The 26,096-nt window shown below is 42.9% G+C and overlaps 1 protein-coding gene across 1 annotated transcript in view; it reads right to left on the bottom strand.

Moving 5' to 3' along the window:
- Cd80 (CD80 molecule) overlaps positions 1-18,396 on the bottom strand; it is a 32,005-nt gene extending 13,609 nt beyond the window's left edge. The window contains exons 1-2 of the mRNA XM_051191482.1: positions 18,190-18,396; positions 257-574 (exon numbers count right to left, since the gene is read on the bottom strand). Of these exons, the coding sequence (XP_051047439.1) occupies positions 257-574; positions 18,190-18,292 (421 nt within the window). The 5' untranslated portion in view covers positions 18,293-18,396. The remainder of the gene's footprint in view (positions 1-256; positions 575-18,189) is intronic.
- Between the last annotated feature and the right edge of the window lie 7,700 nt (positions 18,397-26,096).

The following is a 26,096-nucleotide window of genomic DNA, read 5'->3' as shown; positions in this document are numbered from 1 at the left end:
CAGTTGTGTTCCTGTAAATCAGAAGGCATTTCAGGCCACTAGAGTGCCTGGCATGACCTTGTGTTGTTCAAGGAGGAGAGAAGTACATTGATAGGTTTGCCACCCTGACCAATCAGTTAGATTCTCTGTAAAATTGGAAACTTGCTCCTCAGATATGAAATGAGATGCATCTTCCTTTGATAAAACTGTCAGCTACATCAACAGACGTGTGCTGTTTTGAACACCACAGATTAGTAAATCAGAGAATCCTACCAACCTCTGACAAATAGCGCCACGGAAGTCAAGTGCTTCAGCACATAAGACCCTTTTTCTTTCTTCTGAACCACACAGGTATATAGGCCCCTATCGGACAGGAATAGGGGCAGGATCATAAGACGGAAGTTGTCAGTGATGTCAAGCAAAGTCCGGTTCTTATACTTTGGCCACACTTCCCTCTCTCCAGAGATGAAACTCAGCACCATTTCGTTATCTTTTTGCCAGTAGATTCGGAGTATTTCCAGCTCCTCAATGGAAAAGTTGTAACCACAGGGTAGTGATACTTTTTCTTTCACTGACTTGGACACTTGGAAATCACCTAAGAAAAGGCAAGTAAGAAAAAATTGAACAACCCAAACTCATTTCATCAAGTGACCAACAGTGGTGAGCCACTCTAGAATGGATTCCCCCAACACATTTTTGTTGTTGATGTTGTTTGTTTTGTTGTTGTTTTTAGAGATAGGGTTTCTCTTTGTAGCCTTAGTTGTCCTGGGACTTGCTGTGTAGACCAGGCTGGCCTTGAACTCACAAGATCCTCCTACCTCTGCCTCCTGAGCGCTGGGATTAAAAGCATAAACCACCACCACCGGCTTTCAGTTATTATTTTTATTGTGGTTAAAAAGAACCACATAAACAGCCATGTACACTGGATACCTATAATCCTAGCACTTGGGAATACAAGCAAATACCATCATGCCTGGGGCCCTATTACTTCTTATGTACTCTATCTAACATATTGATAGATAAAGATAAAATGGCCTTGACCAAAACTCACCTATAGACTATACACTACATCATAGTGCCTAGCATACCCTTCCTTTTTTGTTTCCTTTGTTGCTGGTGGCCATATCAGAGGAATAGTAGGTGACAACTGACTTCAGGGGATCAGAATGGCAAGGCCCCAAGAGCTTTGGCCCCAGAATGTCTCTTGCTATTGTCTTTACATGTTTGCTGCTGCCATTTTGCTCTGGAATCTGGCATGGTGTGAATGTGTGTGGTGGGAGGCCCATTGCCTTGAATGTGGTGTGATTATCTCAAGGAAATATCCCGTTCTATTCTACTGGGCAATTTTTTAAACCTGTGGATTATTATGAAGACAATTTCCTCCTAAACTGTACTGTTTAAAGTGTTGTCCCTGCCCCTGATAAAACGGTCTGCAGAAGATAGAAAATAAAAAGAAGGCAATGTCCTGAGGAGTGGGATAGACTGTGGCTTAGATTAATGAAAAACAATTGAGAAAAACAATTGAGTTCCAGAAGCTTCTTTAGCTCAAGTTCTTTTGATCTTAATGTAGAGAGATGTGTTCACTGGTTTTTCTGTGCTTCATAGCTAAAACAAAACTCTAAGGTTAGGTTAATTATGTTAAGATACTTTTGTTAATGGATTTGAGGTAAAAGAAAATCTTGTAAAACAATTTAAAGTAATATTTTAATAGCTGAGTGAGGGATTCATTGATGTCAGGGGATAAGAATAATGACAGCCTGCCTATTGCTAGCTGATGTACCTTTCTTGCTAGGAGAGGTTGGTGATCAAGGGTGATGATTAATTCCTTGTATTCATTTCTCCTCTCAGCTTCCTGAGATAAACACACACACACAAAACAAACAAACAAACAAAAAAAACCAACAAAACTGTTGATGAATGGGTACTCATGCTAAAGATTTAAAATAGAGCTGGCTGATTCTTTTTCATATATAAAAGTTTAGATCTGTGATTCTACTGAGATTTCTTATAATAGTACCCTTTTTGATAAATAATAAAATGATTGGTCCTTTCTTTGTAACCGCAAAGAGCAGCCTACCAACAAAAGAATTGGCTGAGAAAAATTCCTTGTTTGCTTACACTCTGTTCATTTATAACAAGTTGTTTGGGTGGGAATATATGTGGGTTCTTGGGAAAACTTTTTTTTGTCACCTTTAATACACAAAATGTTTAATCATATAAGGGGTATGGAAAACATGCTGGGTTTTTTGTTTTGTTTAGTTTTGTTTTTACTTTTATTCATTGTAATCTTTCACTTGAAAAATAGAATGTAAGTACATTGTAATTTTTATATTGCTTGAAAGATTTTGCTAGGGTATACAAGCTGTAAGGGAAAAATGTTAGTTAGAAGGAAGGAGATAGAAGGGTTACATCTGGATAGAGGTAAAAAAAAAAAAAAAAAAAGAAATAAAGAACACAGAGAAGGGATGAACCTAAAAGTTTGTATGTGTGTGTTTTCCCTTTTTTGCCTGCCCCAGAGAGTTAAATTTAGCATCAACCCCCACCAGGCCCCTCAGAATTAAGTGTTACTCCCTCAGATAGAAAAGTGAAGTTGAGTGATAGTCCACTGACTCTGTTGGATCCCCTCAATCCCTGAGCTGCTATAGGCTGTAGTCATTCTTTGAAGGGAAACAATTGCAAGTTCATCTGCTCTCCTGCCCTGTCCTATGAGGTAGAGGTCATAGCACCTTACAGGGGTCTTGGCAGAGACTTTGAGATTCTTAGGAAGCTCAGGGTAGAGGGGACTATGAATCTATGCCCTGTAGCTCTTTATCACAAAGGAATAAGGAAGGCAGATAAGAGAAAATACAAATTTAAAAGAGGGCCTAATGTGAGATGTCATTCTGTAAGTATGTTTCTTATTGGTTAATGAATAAAGCCCTGTTGGCCAATAGGAAAGCAAAATAGGCGGGTCTAGGAGACAAGAAGGATTCCGGGAGATTTAGTAGAGAGAAGTCCAACTGTAGGATGGGACAGAAGTAAGAGGTCCCGACCCTTTCTCCTGTAAGAGAAGACCATGTGGAAATACTTAGATGGATAGAAATGAGTCAATATTTAAGACAGAGCTAGCCAAAGAAACTCTAGTCATAGGCCAACAATTTCATAATTAATACAGTGTCTCTGTGTGTTATTTTGGGACTGATGTGGCTCTGGGACCAGGCTGGCCGGAATCTGCTTGTAACAAAATGGCGACTACAACATGGGTACTAAGAACTTCCACTTAGAACTTGACAAAAGCTTAAAAGGGGATTTTAGAAACAAAAGAACAGAGACAGGCAAGGCTTCTTGGTAGCAGCATTTTTCTCATCTGGGCTCTGTTTCTCTAGGGACAAGCAGAGACTCCTTTAAGGGAGGTTTGCTAACTCGGCATGAGTGGCAAAAAACTGCAGGGCTCTTTAAAGAGGCTCTGCTAACAACTGGTGTGTATGAGAGCTGGCAACAGCAGGGACCACATCTCCAAGCTGGCAGCATGCTGCTGGATGGCAGCATAGACCAAGGCAGTGAGCACAGCTCTCACTGCTGTCAGTAAACGTACCCCTGCCATATTGGAAAGCAATGTTGTTTAACAGTAAAAGACTTATGGCCAGAAAAAGATAAAGATTTACAGCAAAGATAGATTAAGATAAAGAAAAACCTCTAAAGTTTACAGTGTATTTTAAAATATATGTAGTCTTGGGAGAGAAAAAGAAACAGGATAAAGAGGTTTAAAAAAATAAAGAAAAAGAAAAAGAAAGCGAGTAGCTGGGTGTGGAGTTCGGGGTGCCTCCCGAACTCAGGAGGCAGAGGCAAGCAGATCTCTGTGATTTCAAGGCCAGCCTGGAATACAGAGTGAATTCCAGGATAGCCAAAAGTTACACAGAGAAAGCCTGTCTCACAAAATGAAAACTAGAAATGAAATGAAATCGAGTAATAAAAAAGCCAAGTGAAGATGAAAAGCACACAAAGAGTCTGGATACTGTATGCTATTGTGTTGTCTTTAAATTGCTCCTTTGCTAAGGAAGGAACAGCAACTGCTAAATACATTTGATTATCAATGCTGCTAAATTAATCCAATTTATATATATTAAAAATGCTTTGACTTCTTGTTTAGGTGTTTATATAGCTCATTAAAAATGTAATGTATAATTAAGTACATATGGTAGATAGTTACTTATGTTAGACAGAACTTATAGTTAGTTGTGTTAGGTTTTTATAGCTATATAGAGATATATTTCAAATGGATAGGCATTCTTCAAACCTTTCCAGGACTTACAGAATATGGCATTTAAAATGGTTTAGGGTTTTTCTTGGCAGTGAGACATAACTGCTCCTGGCATCAGAAAGGAAAATGGACATCGAAGAAACTCATTATGGAGTTTGCTTCCAATATTGCAAGACTAGCCATTTGGGCAAGATACTGCTCTTGTCTTCACTGATTTTATGCTGTATAAACTTGACATGCAGGACCCACAGGAAAGTGACTGCTGAAACAAGATGGACATTGCTACAGAGTTCCTGCTTCATGGAAGAGTCTGCCAGACAGTCTGCAGGACACAGAGAAAAGTGATTGACAAACTGCCAATACAGGTGGACAGTTTAAAGTTTCCTGCTTTGCTGAGAAGTCTGCCAGACACACTATGGCCTATAGGCTGAAGATGGAACATTACAGAAGAATTTTGGGTGACTGACCAGCAACTTGTCTCTGTCAATTTTAGAGTTTATATATTATCCTTCTGTGGTCTTTGATGGAGTTGAAAACAGATAGTTATGGCTATAGTTTTCCTTAGTTAGGATTAAAGGTAAGTTACATGTAAGACTTTAGACTCACAAAGATAGGATAGATGATGGAATATTTTCTTTAAATATTGCTAAATGTTAATGAACTAAATATTGTTAACTATAGTTCTTATTTGATAACTGTTTTGTTATATATTTACTATGTTAAAGTTAAAGCCCTTCTTTTTATTTTAGGCAGAAAAGAGGAGATGATGGGAGATGTCATTCTGTAAATATGTTCTTCTTATTGGTTAATGAATAAAGCACTGTTGGCAAATAAGAAAGCAAGATAGGTAGAACCAGGAGACAAGGAGGATTCTGGGAGATGTAGTAGAGAGGAGTCAAGATGTAGGACATGAGAGAAGAGGTCTAGACCTTCTCTCTGGTAAGATAAGACCATGTGGAAACACTTAGATTGATAGAAATGAGTTAATATTTAAGATACAGTTCGCCAATAAGAAGCTCTAGGTATTGACCAACAGCTTTATAACAATAGAGTCTCTGTGTGTTATTTTGGGACTGACACAGCTGTGGGACCAGGCTGGAAGGAAAGTGCTTGTAACAAGGGCCATATTTTAAATAGACAATACAACAGAACATCATTATTCTTTGTGTCCCCATTTGTGAGTCTCCAAAATTATTTATATTTTATTTGGAGTGTGGCAGGATCTTGTTATGTGTCTCTGGTTGGCTTCCACTTGATGGTAATTCTCTTGCCTCAACCTCTTAAGTACTAGGATTACAGAAATGAACCACCATGCACTGTGGAGATATATTGTTTATGATCTTATAAAGTTTGCCTGGAGATCAGAATGCAAAGCTAGTCACAGCCATAGAGGTCAGGCAGTGGTGGTATATACCTCTAATCCCAGCAGCCATACTAGTTAGCTATAGAAGTGGGTAGTAGTGGTGCATGCCTTTAATCTCAGCACTAGAGAGGCATATAAGAGAGGAGCAGGGCCTCAGAGCAGGCAATTAGTTTCCAGCCACTTGAGGACAGGATTGCCCCAGCCTTGACAGAGGTAAGAACTCTCTGTGGCTGGCTGCTTTGCTTTTCTGACCTTCAGCTTGAACCTCAATATCTATCTCTGCACAGCTCCAAAATTTATTTAGAACCCAGAATCAATACTTGTAGGATTTTAGACATGGACAAAACAGCCAAACATGTGAATGCCTGACATTTCCAACAGAAGTAGAATAGAGCAGAATGTTCTGCCATCTAGCTTCAGCTTTCATACTGCAACAAGGATACTTTTGCCTGACTTCAGTCTACTTAGCACCATACCTTTCACATAGCATGACTCTGTTTCATCAAAGCAAAACAAAACAACAACAAAAACCCTACCCAATGGAACTTTCCCTTTCCTTTCTTCTACAGCTCTTTTCCGATGTTCCATATACACTAAGTTGCACAGAACTGCATTTTTATTTGGTTTTGTTTGAAACAAGGTCTCCCTAGCTAGCTCAGGTGGACCATCTTGACCCTCCTGCTTCAGCTGGAAGTTATTCCTTCCTGAATTCTAGAAAAGGTATAAACCACCATACCTGGCTACTAGTATGGTTTGAGTGCTCTCACTTTCCTACCACACAGTTTGATTTGGGGGAACAAAGGCCACTGAACCTATCACTAGATTAGAGAATGACTGAGCAGAGAACCCAGGTGCCACCTCCTTTATATAAATCTTCTTATTATGCACCTGGTGTGAACCCAGGATCTTTGTAGCAACTTTATACCTTGAATAGCTATTACTACCATGGCAAATAAGCTGCCATTTTTCTACCATACATACCATTTAGTTAAGCATCCTCGAATGGTGATGTCACTACAAAGAGTTGCCCTAAATCTTCCTCTCTTCCACACATTCATAGGATAACAAATGGTAAGCATTCTAATGTATGGAAAAACACTTGCTCATTTTACATACACATCCTAATGCCTGTGGACCAGAGTCAGAAACAGGCACACCCAGGCAGTGGGATGGTCCTCCAGTCCCATGAGAAGGCAAGAGGGTTGTAAGGGACCCTAATGAATGTACCAAGGCAGGTTAAAGAATCTGCTGCACCCCAAAGGAATGGAGGACAAAGTTGAGGACTGTGAAGTCTTGGGACCACTACCAGCATTTATTCTTTCTGTAGCTTGTTTTACAAATGTGGAAACTAGGCCAAGAAAAAGGCGCTGTTCCAGCACTGGCTCAGACTTTTTAAGGCCACTCTCTTATTTACTGCTGGAATCATTAGTATTAGCTGTCAACTTGACAGAATCTAGAATCACCTGAGAGACCAGTGTCAGTTCCCAAAGACACTCAGGACAAGTGGCTAACCATAGTGCTTATTTGACATATCCTTGCTGGCCTCCAGGCTCTCAGCATTCCAAGTATTGTTACAGAGTCCTGGCTCCTTCCTGCTCTTCTCAGCCCCGCCCCCTATCCTAAATCTCTCCATTTCCTGGGTTTCATCCCCCTCTCCCAGCTTCCAATTCTACATGACTCAGGCATTTCAGTTATACACTCGCTTGGTCCTTAGTTTCTTGATTCTTCTCCCTCTCCTGGTTCCCTCTCTTGTCCCTCTCTCTTCTCTTCCTCTCTCGCTCTCCACACCCTCTCTCCTCTCATGGCCCAGTCTACTCTGCAGGCTATATTCGATCCACTACTCTCTCTCCCTGCTCTGGACTCTTTAGGATGCCTCTAGCTGTACTGTCCCTCATATCTACAATAAAAACCTTCTTCTCAACCATACCTTGGAGTTGTCCTGTCCTCAGTTTTCATTCAGTGAGCTTTTTGGGATGCCTATGGGGAATTATCCTGATTTCAAAGGCAGGAAGACCTGCCCATTGTGGCTGGCACCACTTTTTGCTTTGTAATTTTGAGACAGGGTTTTTCTGTGTAGCTCTGGAGACTGTCCTGGCTGGCCTCAAACTCAAAAAGATCTGCCTGCCTCTGCCTCCCCAGTGCTGGGATTAAAGGCTGGAGCCACCACCGCCCAGCAGGTGGCATCATTTCTTACATTGGGTCCTAGATAGTGTAAAGAGAAAGAGAGAGCCGATCACAAGTATCCTGTTCTTTCTTTCCACAAAGACGCAGTATGACCAGCTGTTTCCCGCTCTTGCAGCTGTGACTTCCTTGCAATGATAGACTCTACCTTGAAACTGTGGGGCAGATCAAACTCTTTTTCCCCCAGTTACTTTTGTCTGGCCATTTTATTATAGTGACAGGAAAAGAAAACAAGATAACTGCTTCCCCCAGTTTTAGGATTCAGTTCCAGAATAACTGAGCCAACAATGCATTGCTCCATCCTGGTCCCACCATTGAGCTCTTCCACTTTAAGAAGGAGCCTTGGGATGGATGAGCCAGTAAAGGCAAATGCTAACAAACATGACATCCTGAGTTTCATCCCAGGGGCCCATGTTATAGCTTGATCTTTAGCTATCAGAGCCCCCTTCAGGCTTATCTAACTCCTGCAAGTTGCCCTTTGATCGCTACATACATGCCATGTGTGTTCATACAAATACATGCCATGTGTGTTCATACAAACAAATAAATAAGTAAGCCATAAAAATAAAGAGTCCTAGGGGGCTGTAATCCCAACAGTTGAGAGGTAGAAGTAGGAAGATCAGGAGTTCAAGGCTATCCTTGTTGATACAGAGAGTTTGAAGTCAAAGCCTACACTGCAAAAGACCTTGTTTCTAATGAACAAAAATAAAAAACAAAATGAAAGAGTACCTTTCTTTCCCGGCTTTGACTGACCTCATGGTTTCAGGCCAGAATGACTCACAGCACCACAACATAAGGACAAGGACTTGTGAACTATGTGAGCCCTCTTAGCTATCTGATGGTCCCCCTCTCCTGTCCTTCTCTTGGGTGTGTGTACTCTGTGCATTCAGTTATCCTACAGCTTGGATTTGCTAAGTGGGCTCCATTTTAAAACACGGTTCCCAGGACTGGAAAGATGGCTCAGTGACTAAGAGCACTGGCTGCTCTTCCAGAGGACCTCTCAAGTCTCAGCACCTACAAGATGACTCATAATCATCTGTAACTCCAGTTCTAGGGGGTCTGGCACCTTCTTCTGAATTCTGTGGATACCAGGAACACCCATGGGATACAACGCACTCATGGATACAAAACCCCATACACATAAAAGCAAAACCAAAACAAAAAACCAATCAGACATATTTTCTCATCAGTGTAACCCCCCCCTCACAAAAAGCCAGCATTTCAGTATCTAAACCCAACTCCTTAGCAACTGTCAATACCACAAAAATACTCATCAGATTAGACTCTGGGTTATGGCTCAGGGGCAGTGTCCCTCTGAAACCCAAATTCTCAGACCCCCACCCAGTGCCATCATCTGTGTCTATCTTGCCTTTTGCCCCCCAGAGCCACAAATATGCACTTGGAGAAAGCTATGTGTGCAGCCTCATTTCCAGGGCCCTGTCTCTTGGAAAAGCAAGATGTGGGCAATAACACCTTGCCTTTAGGCAACTATGCTGAATGTCACCAGTCCCTACTCTATAGAGTCATAACTGACAGGCTGAGGAGATAAGACTGAAGGGGGCTCTGATACCTAAAGATCAAGCTATGTCCCGAACACATTTTGGGAGACAGGAAAGCTAAAAGATGTGTTGTGGCAGAGCATAGACTCTGTGTTCCCACTGACTGACGTTGTAGTCTCAGCTCAGCCACTTGACGATTTATCTGCTTTCCCATCTTTAAAAGGGATGTGCTACCTGCCCATTCCAGAGCACTGCAAAAGTAAATTCAATTGAGCGATATAAACAGGGGGGACCTGGGACATCAAGGCTGCAGGAGCATGTGCACGCCCTCTGCCTGCCCCAAATCTTATCCTCTGGTTGCTTTAATCTTACTCAGGGACCATAACAGCTGCATAGGATTCTGGTCTTGCTTGAACCCGATGGAAACCACGACACAAAACAGTTAATTTATTTGGACCCCAAATAATGGGACGTCCTCTGCCCACAACTGCTTGTTCCCAGCATACAGAGTATGGTGTATCCAGCAGGTTTGACACCTGATGACACAAACAAGAGAGAAATCATAACCAAAAGCAAAACTGTCTCATTTCAATGGTAGTTCCTGAGGAGTTTTTGTGCAGTCACAGGCAGAGAAGCATGGATGTCTCTCTAAAAGCCATGGTACCTCATCAATGGGCTACTCTCCTTTCCGGCCAGAGCATCCCCCAACCCACCCAATCATACCCCAATGCTGAAGAAGAACCAGACTGAAAAGAGGAATCAAAACTTTCCTGTGCGGCCTGGAAATTCCCACAGGAACCAGGCTCCCACTCTCGTGCTGAGCAATGAGAAAATGGAAGAAACGTCTAGGAAGACTTGTGTCTGTGTCGGTAACTCTGGAGGGGACCCAGGTTCCTGAAGCCTTATTGGATCTCTGAGTTTGTTGGGTATGCCACTTGACACTTCAATGCCTCAGACAAAGCAAGAGTTCGGGTTCAAACAGGACAACATTCTTAACCCTTCTCACTATGTCTTCCTGAGGAGGTCCACATGGTTCAGAGCTCACATCAATCTGAGCTGGTGTTCCCTACTCAGAAAATCCTTCCAGTGTTTTTCCTAGACAGTCCCTTCTAATGTCATAGGTCTAGCCACTCCTTACATTCTGATCCTGATATGTTTGTCTTCAACGTTTTTTGTTATGTTTTGGATTGGTTTTTGAGATGAGGTATATCCCTACATGTCCTTTATCTGGCTATATCTGGCCTGAATACTGTGATTACACATATATGTCGCTACACGTGGCTTTGGTTTCAGTCTTGCTTCAGCTGATACAGGTTACACGTGGGATATACATACACCTGTATAGATAAGTGACATGTGAGTCCATCTGTGAAACTTTGCTTGTTTTTTTCATAGCCAAATCTGCTTGAGAATGGGGTCTAGTCTAGAAGGTATGAAGTAGACACTTGCTAAATGCATAGCTAAGTATTGGGGGCTTAGATGACCGCACCGCAAGTTAGAAATATAGCATTGAAGAAGTGGGTAAGTCTCCCTGGACCTCAGGTTCACTACTGCAGGTTGAATGTGCTATCTTCCCCAGAGTACATAATGTCCACAGTGATCTGAGAATGGAAGAAAGATGCTTTGTTAACCATGACACCATGTGATTTTCAAACACAGAATTTTACATCTTATTTTATTTATTATTTATGTGTGTGGGTGAGTGCATGGATACATGCCATGGGTGTGGAGGTCAGAGGAAAAATCTCAGAAATCAGTTCTCCTCCTTTACTGTTGACTATGGGGATTAAACCTGGGTCGTTAGGCCTATACAACAAGGGTTGACATGCAGAGTCATCTCAGCAGTTCTAAGACACGTTTTGGTAGGGCTCTTCTGACAACAGACTACATTCTGCTTTGTTGAGCCACACCCAAAATGGAACTGTAGAAACCGTCTGTCCTGTAATTTGAATTGAAGGCCCACAGCTGGCTTGGGGTGAACATCAGGCCTTTTCTAGTCATCAGCAGCTGGATAGAGCAGAGGCTATGAGAGGAAGTGGGTAGAAACAGGAGGCAACTCTTTACTTCTGTACTGGGTGGTTTTGTGTGTCATTTTGACACAAACTATAGCGTCATCAGAGGAAGGAGCCTCAGTAGAGGAAATATTTGCATGACATCCAGCTGTAAGGTATTTTCTCATTTAGTGATCAGTGTGGGAGAGCATAGCCCTTGGTGGGTGATGGCATCTCTGGGCTGCTGGTCCTGGGTTCTACAAGAAGGTAGGCTGAGCAAGCCATGGGAAGCAAGCCAGTAAGCATCTCCCCTCTGCATCAGCTCCTGCCTCCAGGATCCTGCCTTCTTTGAGTTCCTGTCCTGACTTCCTTCAGTGATGAACAGCAATGCTGATGTATAAGTCAAATAGTCCTCTTTCATCCCCAACTTGCTCTTTGGTCATGATGTTTCACCTCAATAGAAACTCTAATTAAGATAATTTCTAATGAACTTGTGTGCCCTGATCCTCTGGGGACAAACGGGAGACACTAAGCAGTTAGCCTCAGCCAAGGCCTTTCCTGACAGCTTTTCCATCTTCCTCCCTTACTGACTTCAATTCCCAGGCACTAACACCCTGGGAGAGGAAGCTATGAGCCAACAGACATAAAAGACCACTGATTTTAGTAAAAGATGAAAAGTTGATATGATTTGAAGAGAAATCAAAGTACGATCACTGGTTTTGGACAAAGACCTCATCTTTAGGAACCCAGTCTACAGCAATGCGTTATTAGCCATGAAGACAAATGATGTGCAAAACATTCTACAACACAGATGAACCCTTCCCAATACATACTACAGCACAGATGAACCCTTCCCAATACATACTACAACACAGATGAAACCTTTCCAATACAAACTACAACACAGATGAACCCCTTTCTAATACAAACTACAACACAGATGAACCCCTTTCCAATACAAACTACAACACAGATGAACCCCTTTCCAGTACAAACTACCACACAGATGAATCCTGAAAAGAAGGCAGACACACTACACCACAGAATGTGTGCTTCCAAGTAAGGAATGCCCAGCATAGCCATGGTCCACGAGAGGGCAAGTAGAGTAGTGGTTACTAGGAGATGAGACCAAGGTAGCTGCTGAATGGGTCTAATTATGAGGTGATGAAAATACTCTGAACTACAGGGTAGTTAGAGCTTTATAACAGTGTGAGACACTAAAACTCAGAAAACTTCACTTTAAAATGGTCAGTTTCAAGCCAGGCAGTGGCAATGTATGCTTTTAATTCCAGCACTCAGGAGGCAGAGGCAGGCAGATCTCTGTGAGTTCAAGTTCCAGGACAGTCTCCAAAGCTACAGAGAACCCTATCTCAAAAAACCAAAACCAAACAACAATGACAAAAAGGTCAATTTTAAATTCTTTTGGGTAATTTAAGTATTTATTTATTTATTTATTTATTTATTGGTATTATGATCGGCTTGCAGCTTAGGGGCTACATAGTTCTTAGTCTACATATTGGGTTCCAGGTCAGTCAAAGCTACATAGTGAGCCCTTATCTCAATTAAAAAAAAAGCCCCCCAAACTTAAACCAAAGGTGCTTTCAATGTACACACTTTTATATTTTTCAGAAAAGGGTAAGTTTTGGATGAAAGTAAGAAAATAATAAAATGAAAGTAGTAAATTAAAAGTCAGTGAGGTGGTCCCATGTGTAAAAAGGCACTTGATGCTAACCCTGCCTATGTGAATTCCATCCTGGACCCACATGGTGGAGAGAACAAAAGCCTGCAGTTTTCCTTTGGTCTCCACATGAGATCTGTGGCACACACACTCCCCTCTACACAGGACTGATGTTCCTTTCTAGAACCTAACTACAGGAGCAAATAGAGATGCTGCCTTGGCAGCCAAGCCCCTGGGCAAGGGTCTTAGTCCTGGGTTACCAGGTTTCCTAACAGAAAGGAAACAAGCTGGGCACAGCATCTTAAAGTCCACCAGTGAGGGGGTTTAGCTTGGTGGCAGAACCCTTGGTTTGATCCTCAGCACTGAAAAATAAAACACCTCAAAAGATGTGGTCTGCATTACATAAGTGTGCTAGGTAAACAAGCATTTTCCCAGACTAGGAAAAAAACAAAACAAAACTCATTAAGTTGGAAATGAATGAAAGGGGGGGGGGACATAAATATGATCCATCATCCTAGTACTTGGAGATGTTAATGTCTATATTCAGGTCTACAGCCATATCACACCAAACGCGCCCCACCTCACCAAATCTTGGAAGCTGAGCAGGGATGGGGTCAGTTAGATGGGAGACTGTCCATGTCTCTGCAGTCTTTTCTGCGGAAGCAATATTATGGTGCACTTCCTGTAAGCTTTCCGTTAAGTGAATGCCAAAGGTCTGATGTTAGGCCTGTGTGGGGTTCCAGTGGTACAAGGGGGATGATGTATGCCGGCACACTAGCCATTGGGAGATTTGAGTCCTACTCCTGACTTTCCCTCCAGTTTAGATACAGCCCTTGTAGTCTGTAGAAATCAGATCTTTGTTTTTTTGTTTTTGTTTTTCTCTTAAATTCTAAATTCTTAGAATGCTGAGTTTTGAACTACTGTTATCAAGGTAACTATGACAGAGGTTATAACTCCTGAGATGTGCTGGCCAGTTGTGTTCGGACAGCAGGGTATATATATATATGAGGGGTGGGGGGATTGCTTCTTGTGGCATATAGAGGATATTTGCATTTTCTCTACCTCAGAGCTCCTAATGCATTCATATCCAGCTTCTGCAGGAAGCTTTTTCCTAGTCTTCAGAGCTGAGCCATTCTTAAAGGATCTTGGCCCTGAAGGAAACGCTGCCTACCTATGCTTTTCTGACCGTTGCTTCCTAGCCACCAGTTTCTTGAATACAGTCATGTGTTTCTGCCTTAAGAGATCATGCCTGAACATGACGGTGGAAAGGATGTGGCTGGGTTCTCTCTTGTGAAAGAGGCTCACTTGCCATGGGTGCCGATGGCTAGAACGTAGTAGGGGAGAGGGAACCATGCCATCAGGGTGTGTCTTCCTGACCCAGGGCAGGATTGAAGGTGTGGCATATTCATGACCCCCAAACAATCCTCTATTATCCTACTCCACTTTACACCGTTCTGACCCCAGCGATCATCAAGTCCTCACCAGCTTCATATTTTACATGTCTCAGTCCATCCTTTTCCCTCTGACCCCTCTCTCTTCATCAAAACATCACATCACCATATACATTTGGCTCCAGAAATAGCCTCCTATTAGGCTTTGCATGATTACTGTGGCTACTCTACAAGCCATTCCTCATGCTTCAGCAACTCAAAATTTTTGTGTTTTTCAGTCCTAGGAATTGAATGCAGAGCCTCATATGTGCCAGGCAAGCACCCTATCAGTGGGTCGTATCATGTAGTTCAGGCTAGTCTCAAACTCATTATGCCCTTGAGAGCGATTCTGAATTTCTCATCTTTCTGCCTATATCTACAAAGTGCTGATATCACAGACGTGTTCCGTGCCCAGTTTATACCTTACTAGAGAGGAAGTTCAGAGCCTGATGTATGCTGGGCAAGCACTCTACCCACCAGGCTCTATTTCAGTCCACAATTTCTATTTTAAGTCAGGGTCTCACTAAGTTATCCATGCTAGACTTGAATTCACTTTATAGCCCAGGGAAGCCTTAAATTTTGTTGTTTGTTTTTGTTTTGTTTTGTTTTTCAAGACAGGGTTTCTCTGTGTAACAGCTCTGGTTGTCCTGGAACTTTCTCTGTAGACCAGGCTGGCCTCAAACTCACAGAGATCTGCTGGGATTAAAGGCATATGCCACTACCAGTCTGCCTGAGGCCTTGCATTTTTGATCCCCCTGCCTCAACCTCCAGAGTAGCTGGGATTACTGATACCAGTGTTAACATGTCTGGCTTCCTGTTTTTCTTTAAGTGCCATTTACATACAGACTTACTTCTCAAATAGGGCTGTATAGTCAGTCAATCCACCAGCCATAACATCATCTGGATGCTGACTAGAAATGCACTCTCAGGCCCCAGTCTGGACCCATTTAAACTAAAGTTGTTAAGCCTGACAAGGTATTGCACATAAGTAATCCTTGCTACTCTAGAGGCTGAGGTGGGGTTTTGAGGCAAGCCTAAGCTAAACACTGAATTCCAGGCCAGTTTGGGCTACAGTGTGACATCCTGACCCTAAAAACTGAAACATAAAATATCTTGAAACTATTTCTCAGAGCAGTTTTAAATTCCCAGCAGAATTGGGTGGATTCCCACAGACCAGTCCTGTCCTCACCTTTGAGCTTCGTCTATCATCAACATCCCATGCTATAGTGACACATTCCTTATAATCCATGAACCTACACTGACACGTCATCCTCACCAGAGTGAGGGTTTAGCATTCCCTCTAGGAGGTGTACTTTCTATGGGTTTGAAATGTCTATGATTAATAGATACATCATTATAGTATTATGCAAAATAGTTTCACTTCTCTGAAAAATCCCCTGGGCCTTTTAACACCTCCCAGGTGATTATATGCACAATTAATGTATGGACAGTGCTGAGATAAAACCCTTTCATGCCCTCCCAGTACTGTTTGAGTAGCATTCAGGTTCCTGATGGTAACCTGGAATCTCTAGGCTTGACTCCCTTCTGGTCCTGCTCTAGCCATCATTGCCTATCTAGAAGTCCTCAGCAGGTGAAAATGGTTCCCTTTCTTCAAAGCTCTCATCTCTGTGGTATTCACATATTTAATGCTATGATTATCAGATTGTTCATCTTCTCCTTCCAGTGACTATAAATTCCATGAATGAAAAGAGCTCACAATTTGTTCCCAGAACCAATTAACATGTCTTGTACCCAGAAACTACTTGGTGTTTGTTGAATTAAATGTTTAAAAAGAATGAGCTAGACAGCTATAGCATAGCTCAATTGGGAAAGTGCTTGCCTGGAATAACCCCTGTTTGATCGATCTCTAATGTCACATAAACTGGGTAAGGCGGGAGGATGAAGAGTTCAAAGTCATCCTTCATTACCTAATGAGTTAGAGGACAGCCTAGGCTACATGAGACTGCTTTAAAAAAAAAATTCGAGAGGGTGACAGCTGTGCTGGTGTTTGCCATCTTGGTACCCTGCCCAGAATCCTCTATTGCCATCTGCCTCCATCAGGTCTACTCATCCAGAAATCCTGTACCCTCCTTTCTCAGAGCCTGGGCTTTGGTAATCAGGACCTCCTACTTTTCATATTCTTGTGAGGTTAGTTCCAGGACTTTCGTATGCAAACTTGTTTGAGGGCACAAGTTGCAGGCCCAGCTGCTTCTGGGCTCAGAATAAGATGTTCATGGACCAGTGTTTGTTAAGTGCATGGTGCTTTCCTAATGGCTAAAAATGTATCGGCTATGCTTTGTTTCTGACTCTTTTTCTGGGGCAAATGTCAAGCGTTGGTTTAAGAGTTTTCTACCAACCCTCCCTCTCCACTTCCAGGTGCATGTAGTTTTCCAGAAGACGTGAGTTTGGGAGTGCTCCCCTAACTTCTAGAAAAAGATTATAACTGTGTAATTGTTGGATTTCTGACTATATATACAACTTGATGTATGAATGTTCTCTGAGTTCTGCAGACAGAGTGTAAAACTGCTACTACTGTGGCAGGTGGCCTGTGCACCCTGCATCCTCTTCCCTCCCCTCTCCTTGTCTCCTACCCTCTTAGCTATCGTGTGCAGGATTTTAAGTGAATGACTTTACACCAGGGCCTCTGAGAGTTCAGCTTCTGCATTGCCGGGTGGCACTCTAACTTCCTCCTTGTTTGTGAGAAACCAGTTTACACATGCTACTCCTTAGAAAGCAGATCTTTTGTTTCCTGACCTTAAAAAAGTCACATGGGTCAGATACCCCTTGAAAGGAAGGAAAAAAGGATGGAAGGATGGAAGAAAGGATGGAAGAAAGGAGGGAAGGAAGGAAAGAAGGAAGGATATAGTAGATGGCAGTTCCCAAGTAAACAGTGACCCCCTCAGTTCCCACCCTTTCTTTTTTTGGGGGGAGGGGTTGTTTTTTTCCTTTTTTGGGGGGGCAGGGTTTCTCTGAGTATCTCTGGCTGTCCTGGCACTCACTCTGTAGACCAGGCTGGTCTCAAACTCACAGAGATCCTCCTGGCTCTGCCTCCCGAGTGCTGGGATTAAAGGTGTGTGCCCCCACTGCCCAGCTACCCTTCCCTTCTTGTTAGTGCCTGAAGTCCAGCTCCCTTTAGACAACTGACACAGACACAGAATCACCTGGAAAACAAAATACTCTTTGAAAAACACATGAAGAACACAGTCCGTCAGAAACACCTTAAAAATATTCTTGCGCTAAATCTTAGCTGTTGGCTGTCAGTGTTGACACGTTGAAAGAAAGCAAAGCTTAAGAAGAACTATTAAGAGAAAGATTTCACATTAAAAAGATCACATTTCTCAACTACCCAGCATACCCCAAAAGGAAAAGATCATTGCTGGGTTTTAGACGTAAACCACACTAATTGAGTTGTGCCATCCATACATAATTTAGAAACCAGAATCCCAGTCCAATGCTGTTGGTATATAACAAGATGTAAGTGAACATCTAATATAGATGGAGAGGCCACAGCTGTAAGCTGCTTGCTGGCTTTATGTATTGTTAAAATAATTCTGTCCCCACCTCTCTGGTAAAGTTGAAGTTCTTGACTTAACTTGGTTTCTAACTTGTTGTGTGACCCTACATGTCCTTTTACCCTCTTTGAAGCAGAGCTTTCTTAGCTTTAAAGTATTCTAGGGAACACCCTGAAGGGTTCCTCCTCCTCCGGTTCACAGAGTGAGGAGAAGGGACAGCCACTAAGTGAGCCGAGGGACACAGCTCAGAGAACATGGTCATCTTCCTCAAAACCCGGTCCAGCTTCAGTCAAGTTCCTGAAAGATCCTTCCTTACCTGAAGATATTCGAAAAAGACCAACCAGCAGCACAATGAGATGAACAAGTCTGAGATGGGGACACCCGGGTCGTGGTGGATCCTGCCTCAGCTGGCAACCCATAGCTTCAGATGCTTTGGATAGATGGTGAAAGCCAGGAATGTAGAGCCAAAGGGAGCCTGAGCACCTCCAAGGCTCACGAAACCAGGGAAACAGAGCAGGAGAGAAGCCTGGATGGTACACACCAAGCAGACACTGAAGATTACTCTATTGCTCCTCTGAGATGGGCAGAGTTCTTGATCTCTGAAGGTTGTGTTTCACAACCTGAAAAAGAAACTAGTAAGAGTCGTCCAGTTGCTTGCTGTGAACTAAAGACTCTCCCATCTAAGATGAGTGAGAGTTCTTAATCTGAGTGGCCTCTAAATCGGGGTGTGGCCTTGAGGGGAACTCAAAGGTGGTGGGTACTCTAGAGGAGGTGACTTGTCTAGGCCTGTTCCGAGAACCAGCTGCAGCTGGGTGACAGGGTTCTTTCTATGCTTGGGGATGTGGCTAACATTATTAGAACACACCAGACTCCTATTTCACAAATAACAGCAAAAAGCAAACAGAGAGAACCTTCAGTATCAGCCAATCCAAGAATGCTTAATCACCCCCTCCCCGCCAACAAACATACACACAGAGTGATTGACAAAGGCACTGTCCAAGGCAGTGCTTTAGATAGGACATAGGACATGATTTCTTGATCTTTTAACAGGAAATTGAGAACCTCAGATCTTTTCTTTTCTTTCTTTCTCTTTTTTTTTTTTTTTTTTTGGTCTTTCGAGACAGGGTTTCTCTGTGTAGCTTTGGAGCCTGTCCTGAAACTTGTGGACCATGCTGGCCTCGAATTCACAGAGATCTACTTGCCTCTGCCTCCCGAGTGCTGGGATTAAAGGTGTGCACCACCAATGCTCGGAAAGAACCTCAGATTTTAAACACAGGGACTTCAACCAACTGAGGTGTCTACCTGTAAAAAGGGAGGAAAGAAAAGACACACTTGGAACACTGCATTTAGATGATGCCATACAATGTGAAGAGGCTTGTTTATGGCTTTTTTCCTTTTTCAGTAAATGTATCAAAATTGAGAAATGAAAATTAATGATGTCACTCCTGTAACTGGCTGGATGTGTGGATCTCCTCTTTTGGAGCTATCCCTGAACCATACAAGACCGTCTCCCTAGCCACACTCTAACCAGTAAACTTGAAGAGACTTTCCCATTAGCTTTTTATTGATTAAAAACAAACAAAACAACAACAACAACAAAAAACTCAAGCTCAGTCTATAGAAATATTTGCTATATTCTAGGAACACAAAAGAGTTGTTGTGGTGTTTTTCCAACAATGTTGGAATGCCACAGCCGTGAGACTAGACCACTGGGAACTCCTCTGAGGGCAAGCCACAATTGTATGTTTGTTTTAAAAGTGGTGAAATTGGGATAGAATGCCTGCCTAACTTGCAGGAAGCCTTGAGGTCAATTCCCAGAGTTATTTAAACAGTATGGGGACACTGGGGAGGCAGAGGCAGGAGGATCAGAAGTTCCAGATCATTCTAGGTTACTTAGCAAGTTTGAGGCCTGCCTAGGATTTATAGGCGACCCTGTCTTAAAGGAAAAAAGAAAACAAAAGAAAAGAAAGCTCAGGTTGGTGTTAAATTGTTCTACCAAGGTATCCCACAGTGTGATAAATAGTAAATGCATTTACTTACTAGCTGAAGAATATTCCTTTTTCTTTTGTCGTAAAAATCAAATGATGGGGCCACTTATGAGCTGTTCTTGCCGTCTTGTCTTTATGACTAACACAGTAGGGAGGCGGAATTTCCCCTTTCCAACTTCCCTTTACCAAAGCCTTGAGGAAGCTCCCTTGCTTTTTGAGAGTATGACTTGGGTAAGTCACCCCAGAAGGCAGCCCTCACCATGGGGGGTGGATAGGGGTGTGTGAATTAACCTTGGTGAGAGTTTGGGGTATCTAGGAAGAAGAAGAGCAAGGGGCAGCCACTAACTCTGCCCGGACAATGGTGTGTGAGCTATCCTGACTGCTTCTGCACTGATCTCAAGTTCTTGTCTCACATTCAGTTAGTTATTCTTTCCCTACTGGTGGTAGAGACTGCTGTGGTAACAGGCTGTCTGGATCATGTGTAGGAGGCAATTTTTTAGGGGGGGGGGTGTTTTCTGTTTACTAGATCATCCTAACTGCATTTGCATATTGCCCATCCTCAAAGAGTGTGCTCCCTGCAGTCACATTGGATGGTGTGCTCCACTCACCACAGCTAGTGTAGCTCCGTGAGCACAGTGAAAGAAAGCATCAAGGGATGGAGTGAAGAAGGCTCCTGTCTTCCCCTGGACTGCTATCTGAAGCCAGTTTCACACGCTGGGACCCTGTGTATGGAATTTGGGAGTAGCAGTCAGCGATGCTGGACAGTGAATCTCTTTGCACAAGTAGACCCAAGCAGATCCTCGACTAAGCCTACAATTTCAGAGTTGGCTTTGGAGCTACCTAGACCTCCCCTGTTGCCTTGACATGGAATACCCTTGGAAGTTCTGTACTCCAGCATGCAGAACCTTAATTGTGGGGAAGTCTGTGTCTGTAGGGGCCTCCCCCTTTGTCTCCCAGGAGGAAATTCTTAAAGACCTTACAGGGCTCCCAGAAGGTCCTGGGGGATGGAGTAACCACTGCCTTTACTAGGCATCAATTTGGCAAGTCTTTTTGTAATGGATCTCATCTCTCTCTTGACTCTCTAACCATTCAAGTTTCTTAGTTTTCACTAAGGCCCTTGTCTCTAGCATTGCTTCACAAAGAACCCAGAATAAGACAGCAGGAATCAGAGTATGTTAGAGGCACACAGTTTTCCTTCTAAAGTAGGGGAAGTTTATAGGGGGGGGGGAAGAAAATGATAGTATGGTGCATGGGTGTAGCTACATGTCTAAAATACTGACTTAATGTTGCTAAGAAACAAGTTTTTTTTCCTGACCCCCCCCAAAAAAAAAAAAATCACAATTGCAGTTGCTATCTATCCTCTTTTTCAGTGTTACTGAAGGCATTGTAGTCTGACTAAAAGACTGATTAAGAAGTATGACAGGGGTCTGAGATCTACCGGCCTTCCTAGGAAAGGAAGCGATGGAGATCATACAAAAGGAGGAGGGGGAAATAGAGATTTGCCATGTCAAAACTGCCCTTACACTGTCAGGCCCAGGCTATGGCAAGTACTGGCAGACTGATGGGACCCAAAAGTCCACCTCCCAAGCATTGTTCTTGCTGGTACCCTGTATGGCAGGAGGACAAGGGCAGGGTCCTCCAACTGAGGGCGAGGTATGCCTGTGAGCATCCTTTTCCTATAGCCCTGGTAATTTTAAGAAAACCAAATTCCAGATTTTTTACTTCTTTGTATATTCTTTCTAAAAATTTACCTATGGTGAGAGGATTTGGGCCTTTCCCCTAAAAAAGAACACATCTCACCCAATCTGAATCTTAGTGGTGTGGAGGCTTCTTGCTGGGACCTCTTGCTGGTCCTAGAACCTGACGGGTCCCTGGCTGCAGGATCCAGACACTAAGAGTCACTTCTGGTTGCAACACTGCATTCTCTGCCGGAAGGAACCCAGTTGCACACACTCTCTGATTTCATTTTCTCTGAGAAGAGGAGTAAGGAGGCAATAATCAGGCAGTAGGAAAAGTCAGAGAAGGTGTGTTTGGGGGACAGGACAGTGTAGTTACAGTGACTGTGAGTTTAGAAGGCTGGAGAATGCAGAACCTGTTAAAGACTTAGGGTATTTAGCTCAAGCTGGCTGTTTGCCCCTTCCTAAAATGAAACAAGTACCCACTCTCCCCCCTCCCATTACCTTTTCCTTTCCTTTTCTCTTCTTGTGGATTTTTCCTGAAAAGTGAACCAGACAGTTGCCTTTTATTTTGTATTCACAACATAATATCAACATAATATTATAAATATGATCTTGAACAAAAGGCCATGGTTTCCAGATTTTGCTAGAAAGGGAAACTTAATTCTGTTCATAAAACTAAAGAGAAATTTCATGACTTAAATAAAAACTGGAATTTCCCTTGCACTAATTCTTTCTAGGGAGGGCATGATTTTAAAATTTATGTACATGATTATTTACTTTTAATAACTTTGTTGACATATCACTAAAACTAAAAGCACATGCTTTTAATCCCAGCACTTGGGAGGCAGAAGCAGGAGGATCTCTGAGTTTGAGGCTAGCTGATCTACAGAGTGAGTTCTGGGACAGCCAAGGCTACACAGAGAAACTTTGTCTTGAAAAACAAAACAAAAAACACCAAACAATAGCAGCAACCCACACAGTAAAAAGCTAAAAATATTTAAAATATACAGTTGGATTCACACACAAGCCATCACCAATGGAGATAGTGAGCACCTGTACATCACCCCTAGCATCTCCATGGGTTCTGAAATTGCTCCTCCTTCCCCGTTCCTGCCTCTCCATCTTCTTCTGTTAAGTTGTTTGCACATTTAGAACAGTATCAATATAATTACACAGAATGTCCTTTTTGTCTGCTGTCCTAGCACAATATTTTAAGCATAGCTAGTGAGGATAGGTGTAGCCAGTTTGAGTGTGGGAATGGATTTTGCCCACAGGAAGGCTCTGCAGGAAGGTGGGGTTCATTCTGTTGAAGATCCTCAGACGGTACCTCTCCAGGGCCTCTGCCTTATCTCTTTTGGGGATTAGGTGAGTGGCTCCTCACCTGTTAGTTCTCTTAAGGTGGTACTCCACCCTAAGCTCCAGGAGTTCCCTTCATAGAGCAGTTTTGGATGCAGTGTGATCCAGCAGCGAGGAACCAACACCTCCAAGGGTGGAGGAGCAGATTGGAAAGATGGGACAACTAAATGTCTCCTGCTAGAATTTCTTCACTGCGTGTGTCCCGGAGTCTTCCAGAAACAGCAATGGGAGTGGACTGGCCGTGGTTAGTCCAGGCTGCTCAGTGAAGGCAGCTGGGCACAGGGGGCATGGAAGAAAACTCGCTCTGACGAAGCACCCATTCTTCTAGTATGGCTTTTATTTTTGTTTCCCCCTGAAGGCTGCATTTTCATCTACTGAGAGCCCAGCAGCCAGTGAAGTCCCCTAGTGGCTGGGACTGTGGCTGGAGCATGGAAGTCCTTTGAAAGTTCGGGAAATGGGTTTGGGGAGTCAGGCATACTTCCCTTCCTGTGGGAAATCCAGCAAAAGAAAGAAGGCAGCAGTAGAGGCCACTTGCTGGAACTCACCAGAGAAAAATTTCAAGTCTCTACCAAAGGCTGGGAAGCCCTGCAGCCGGGGAGGCAGCCGGGGCAGTAACAAGGACTTCCCCCTCAGTGGTCTTTCTGTTCTGCTTGGAAGGGTGAAGCTTTCCCTAACATTCAGACACTATTTCATCAAGTGTGGTTGCCACCAAGCCTCCCAGCCTGTTTACTCTCTGACATTGCTGTCAGTCTCTTAAAATGATGGTGCATATCTAAGTTTTGTTTTAAAAATATATATATAATGGTTTTCTTTAAATACTACTTTTACATGGTCACAAAGGGGATGCTTCAGCTTACCAGGGTTAACATAGACTATTTTAACAACGGTCAGTGTTTAGCTGCAAAGCCATTTCGAATGTTTTTTTTTTTTTTTTTTTTTTTTTTTCCCTAAGTGGCAGCGTGGGGACTGGAAAGGCTAACTCTGGGCTGCAGGCCTGGTTCTTTTTGTGTAACTGGACCCTGGGCTCCAGGCCTGGTTCTTTTTGTGTAACTGGGCTGTCCAAACTCTCAAGAACTCTCCTGTGCCTCGGTTTCCTCGTTGGGATATGTTGAACAAACACTGCCATGGAGCTAACATCTGATGACTTAAACCACCCTTAGGGACACATGCATTCTGTTTTTTTGCCATGGCTTTTGAGGCAGAGCCTCCTTCGGTGCTCCAGGGTTGCTTTGCAGTGTAGCTGGTACTGTTCTTCTGTCCTGTCGGCTTTAGATTTCAAATGCTGGGATTACAGCCACAAGCCACCACATCTGACTGTATTCTGTTCTATTATTTTTCAATTTTCATTTTAGATCCTGCAGCCAGGCTGCCCTGGAATTTGCTATTTAGACCAGGCTGGCCTCACAGATATCTGTCTGTCTCTGTCTCCAGAGTGCTGGAATTGGAATTAAAGATATGTACCACCATATCTGATGTATTTTTTAACTTTTTATTCTTTGTGGATTTCATATTATATATCCAGATCTTAATTATCTCCCTGTCCCCTTGCATCTGCCTTCTGCCCTTGCAATTTCTCCCCCAAAACAAAACAAAATAATAATTAAAAAAAAAAAGCCAAAAAAACCAAACCAAAACAGACCAAAACAAAACAAACACTTAAGGGTTCCCCAGGGATGGTGTCCAGAGAGCCTGCTTTCCTCGGTGAGCTGTTCTTCTAGTCTTCCTCAAGTCGTGTTTTAGGATTTGCAGTCTTACATATTTAGACTATGTTTAGAATGTCTTGGTAAGCAAGGAAATGAAGAAGAAGACTAATGTTATATATAGTCTCACAACTCAGGGCCTGGTTCAACTTAACTCTAGGCCCTGCAGCCGTGCATCCTTAAGGGAAGAAGTGCTAATTAAACTCGTGACTTTGTTTTTAGTTTATATTTCTTTCTATTCTGAGGCACAGCCCAGCCTTGCCTCAAACTCAAGATCCTCCTGGCTCAGCTTCCCAAATTCCCATGATTACAGGGTTGTTATGGTGCCCATCTGGTTTTATCCTTTTCATTTTAAATGGATTTCCCTGCATTCAAGCAACTGCGTGTATGGTGTGTGTGTGTTTCTTTCTGTGCTTGTAGTGATTTTATTTGCTTACCTAATAGTATTCAAATATCAGCTCAGGCCCAATTTTCTCCATATACCTTCTCTGAGTATAATGATTGACCCAAAAATGTTTCTGTCTTACATTTACCAACCTGAACCTCAAACGGTCTTCATCATGTTCCTTGCAGCCTAATGCTATTCCAGTCCACTAGACACATCTTCTATGAGTCTGGTTATTATCTGACCTCTTTACTTGGCAAAGTTTGGCACATTTAGATACTGTATTAGTCAAGGAACCAGAACACACACACACAAACACACACACACACACACACCCGGAGGGAGGGACACAAAGTGGGTGGGGAAGATACCCACTTTAAGAATTGTATTTATCAACCACAGCACTTGGGAGGCAGAAGCAGGTAGATCTCTGTGAGTCTGAGGCCAACTTGGTCTACACAGTGAGTTCTAGGCCAGCCAGGGCTACCCTAGGTTTCTACATTATAAGGTTTGGTGAGCTCAAAGTCTGCAGGGTAAAGCTACCAGCCTGGAGGCTCTGAGAAGGAGCCAACAGTCCTAAGGCAGTCAGTAAGCAGAATCCTTTTTGGGATGGGAGGGGAGTCCTTCCTCTTAAGATCTTTAACTGATTCAATTAGGCCGGCCCACAGTTTGGAGGATAATCTACTCTACTCAGTGTTTGACCATATAAAGGTTAATCACAGCTTTAAAATATTTTCCCATCTGGAGAGTGATTCCAACAACTAACTGGGTGTCATAAATGTCATGAGATGAGCTGTCCAGATAGTTTCAGTCTTCTCGACTGAAAAGCAGCCGCTTTTGGGTTTCCTTGTCTTTGCTCCCCAGCTTTCCTGTTTCCATACTTCCCCATCTTACTTTATTTTGGTGAATTTTCACAGGGTCCTAGCCTGTGCTTTGTTGTCTTTTGACCCTACCTGCTGCAGCTTTGCTGTTATCTCTGCTAGAGAGCCCAACCCGACTTTGCATATTAACTACTTCCTGTTAGTACAGATTTTCTAAACCTTTATCTGTCTCTGTACAAACAGGCCTATTCAGGCCAAGGTAGTGTCAAAACTTTGTGTTTTCTATCTTCAGTG

This window comes from Phodopus roborovskii, unplaced genomic scaffold, assembly GCF_943737965.1.
Source record: "Phodopus roborovskii unplaced genomic scaffold, PHOROB, whole genome shotgun sequence".
NCBI lineage: Eukaryota > Metazoa > Chordata > Mammalia > Rodentia > Cricetidae > Phodopus > Phodopus roborovskii.
This window is presented reverse-complemented; position numbering and strand designations above follow the sequence as displayed.